Source organism: Astatotilapia calliptera, chromosome 18, assembly GCF_964374335.1.
Source record: "Astatotilapia calliptera chromosome 18, fAstCal68.1, whole genome shotgun sequence".
Lineage (NCBI taxonomy): Eukaryota > Metazoa > Chordata > Actinopteri > Cichliformes > Cichlidae > Astatotilapia > Astatotilapia calliptera.
The window spans coordinates 35,896,614-35,899,483 of record NC_137439.1 but is presented as its reverse complement, the minus strand read 5'-3'; the positions used below and the strand labels follow the sequence as shown (position 1 = coordinate 35,899,483).

General features: G+C 42.4%; 1 protein-coding gene across 1 annotated transcript; it reads right to left on the bottom strand.

Moving 5' to 3' along the window:
* Window positions 1-680: 680 nt before the first annotated feature.
* On the bottom strand, window positions 681-2,401 carry LOC145422034 (uncharacterized). Its single transcript, XM_080293236.1, has 2 exons — window positions 2,082-2,401; window positions 681-1,194 (listed from the first exon to the last, which is right to left on the bottom strand). Exons 1-2 carry the CDS (start codon window positions 2,339-2,341, stop codon window positions 924-926), a joined length of 531 nt encoding a protein of 176 aa, XP_080149362.1. The 5' UTR covers window positions 2,342-2,401; the 3' UTR covers window positions 681-923.
* Window positions 2,402-2,870: the final 469 nt, after the last annotated feature.

The window sequence follows — 2,870 nt, the reverse complement described above, 5'->3', positions numbered from 1 at the left end:
GTTAAACAAAGAAAGTCCAACTTACGATCACAGAGGAGATCATGGACGAGATGTCCCTTACCAGTGAGAGAGCGGATGTTTAATAGAGCCAACTGATTCTGCAGCAGAGCATCCCCAGTCCCTGAGCTCCTGCTGCTGCACCCACAGATATGTACAGCAAGCACTGATACCTTTTTAGTCGGTGGGATTGCCTTGTGATCACCTTTACTAAATATCTACAACCAATCTGATTATATCCTGTTTTTGTTTTTTTCGATGTTGAAATTAAAATCTAGTAGCAGCCTTCTCATTTCTTTGTGTTTTGTGCTGTTTTACAGGCCCACAGGGGAGGACGGCTCCAAGGCAGCTGAGGGACGGGTCCCAGGACGGTCCATCGGCGGTGGAGCTGGCCATCCTGGAGTCCCTGAAGAGGCCACACCAGTCTCCAATGGAGCATTTCCTCCTCAGCCTTGTTCCTGCTCTGGAGAGCAGCTGGTCCTTTTTATTCCTGTCTCTCTGTAAATTCTTATATTTTATATATTTATGTTTAATGTTTTTCTGTTTGAGAATTTTAATATTATTTCAAATATATTTTTATAATGACTAATGTCTCAGTTCTACTACACAGCAAATGTTGGCACACGACTTGACACATGTAGAATTTATTTCATATTATATACTAATGACAAAATATACTGATACAGTGGGATGCAAAAGTTTGGGCAACCTTGTTAATAGACATTATTTTCCTGTATAAATCGTTGGTTGTTACAATAAAAAATGTCAGTTAAATATCATACAGGAGACACACACAGTGATATTTGAGAAGTGAAAAGAAGTTTACTGGATTTACAAAAAGTGTGCAATAATTGTTTAAACAAAATCAAGCAGGTGCATAAATTTGGGCACCACAAAAAATAAATGAAATAAATATTTAGTGTATATCAATGTGTGTGTCTCCTATATGATATGTGGGGTGCCTTTGTCTGGACGTGCTTCCCATCCAGAGCTGCACAGCACAGAGGGAAGTTCCAGCGCTCCTGGAATCCCTCTGTGATGGACCGCCAGTCTCCAGGTGAAGGCACAGCCATGAAGTCGTCCACTAGACAGTCCCAGATGGCCGTCGCTGCCTGGGGGGTGATCTGGCTCACCGTGGACACACCGACTCTGAAACTGAACGCGATGGTCCTGAAGGAGTCCCCGGTGACAAGGAACCTGGACAAAATTGTTCAAAATCAGTATTATGTGTACTGCAGTTACAAAATACATTATTCAAATTCCAAAATACTTTTGTGATGTCAGATTTAAATTACAAAACATGAATCTTACATAAAACATTTTGTAATTATAAGGATAATTACAAAATGTATATTAGATAATATCTAAAACAGTTGTGTTTTGTTTTAACTTTAACATATCATAATTTGATTGGTAGCAACTTTCACAACTACAGTGAGCCAATCACTCATAATTCCTAAACATGTCAATCAGGTAGGAATGAAGTAAGACATTAATAGAAATAAAGAGTTGTATGTTGACATGTAGCCCTTTCCTTGCTTAAATCATTAATATTTTTGAAAAATTAATCTGTGATAAAACAGCTTATCAAGATAGAACCATGTAACTAGAGATGAACCAAACTGTTCAGTTTTATCTAACTGTGTTTTAATAAAGGCTGTGACCCCTGCTATAGAGTCTGACAGCTGCAGGGATTATATACAAATATTCAACTATCCCAGAATTAAACCAGGTCTAAATAAAAAGGAGTGAGTATCACTACAAAGGTTAACTCAGTGGTCCTAATGCTACAGTTTGATATCAGCAAACACCGAGCGCATACATTGATGTGACACCACAGCCATGCTATCATCGCAAACACTGATAACAGCATAAATCGAATTAAATCGGGACTTGATGAGACCTTCTGAGTATCGCTAGAAATATTATAAACAGTCGTCTCTGTACCACAGTTTGCTATCAGTAAACACCGACAGCATTCACTGTTAGCATTGCACATCCATGTTAGCAGTGTATAAATGGATGGTTTAGCATATTAGCACAGGTATCAATAAAGGACTACCGTATTAAATACTTTTACTAACCTCAGGCAGATGGACAGGCGCTCTGCAGGTGGGATTGAGCGCCTGTAATTGGTGTCTAGGCGGGCGATGCTGGGACCGACGAGGGGAAGCAGGTCCTCAAACTGGCCGACGGTGATAGCGCTGGAATCGGCCGTCATCCAGGCACAGCTCCTGGAGCAAATGGTGAAACTCACCAAACTGCTCATGCCTCTGGAGGACCTGATGGACCCAGGTACGGCGAGGACGTCTTTTACGCTGCTGCTCTGCTCTCCACAGTACATAGAGAAGGGAGACTCTCTCTTCAAGTGCTAGCTCGACAGCTGCCATCTTGCAAAGATACCGGTCTGGCACAACTCCCTCCCACATTTCCGGTTCACACGCACGATGGATCTTTCTTGGACACGCGTTGAGACGCGAATGTGCACGCGTCAAATTAGGGGCGTTTGGGGCGTTTTGTTCGCGTCCATCGCGTTCGGTGTGAACACACCGTAAGAGCCATTTCATTCGCGACTGACCCATCACTACAATACATGTTTTAAACTCTCTACTTTGATAAATAATGTGTTCCCGAGGAATCTCTCCGAGGCCATTGTGACATGCTTCCTCTTGTCTCAGTCTCTTGTCTCAGTCCTCTGTTGTTCCTCTGGTGTTAATTATATGTGCATTTGGGTCCTCCACATCAGCGGTCCCCAACCTTTTTTGCGCCACGGTTACAGTACCAGCCCGTGGCACGGGGGTTGGGGACCACTGCTCTACATTACAATTGATGTGCTTATCTCACAGACCTTGACAGGTTATAGATTTTCAGCC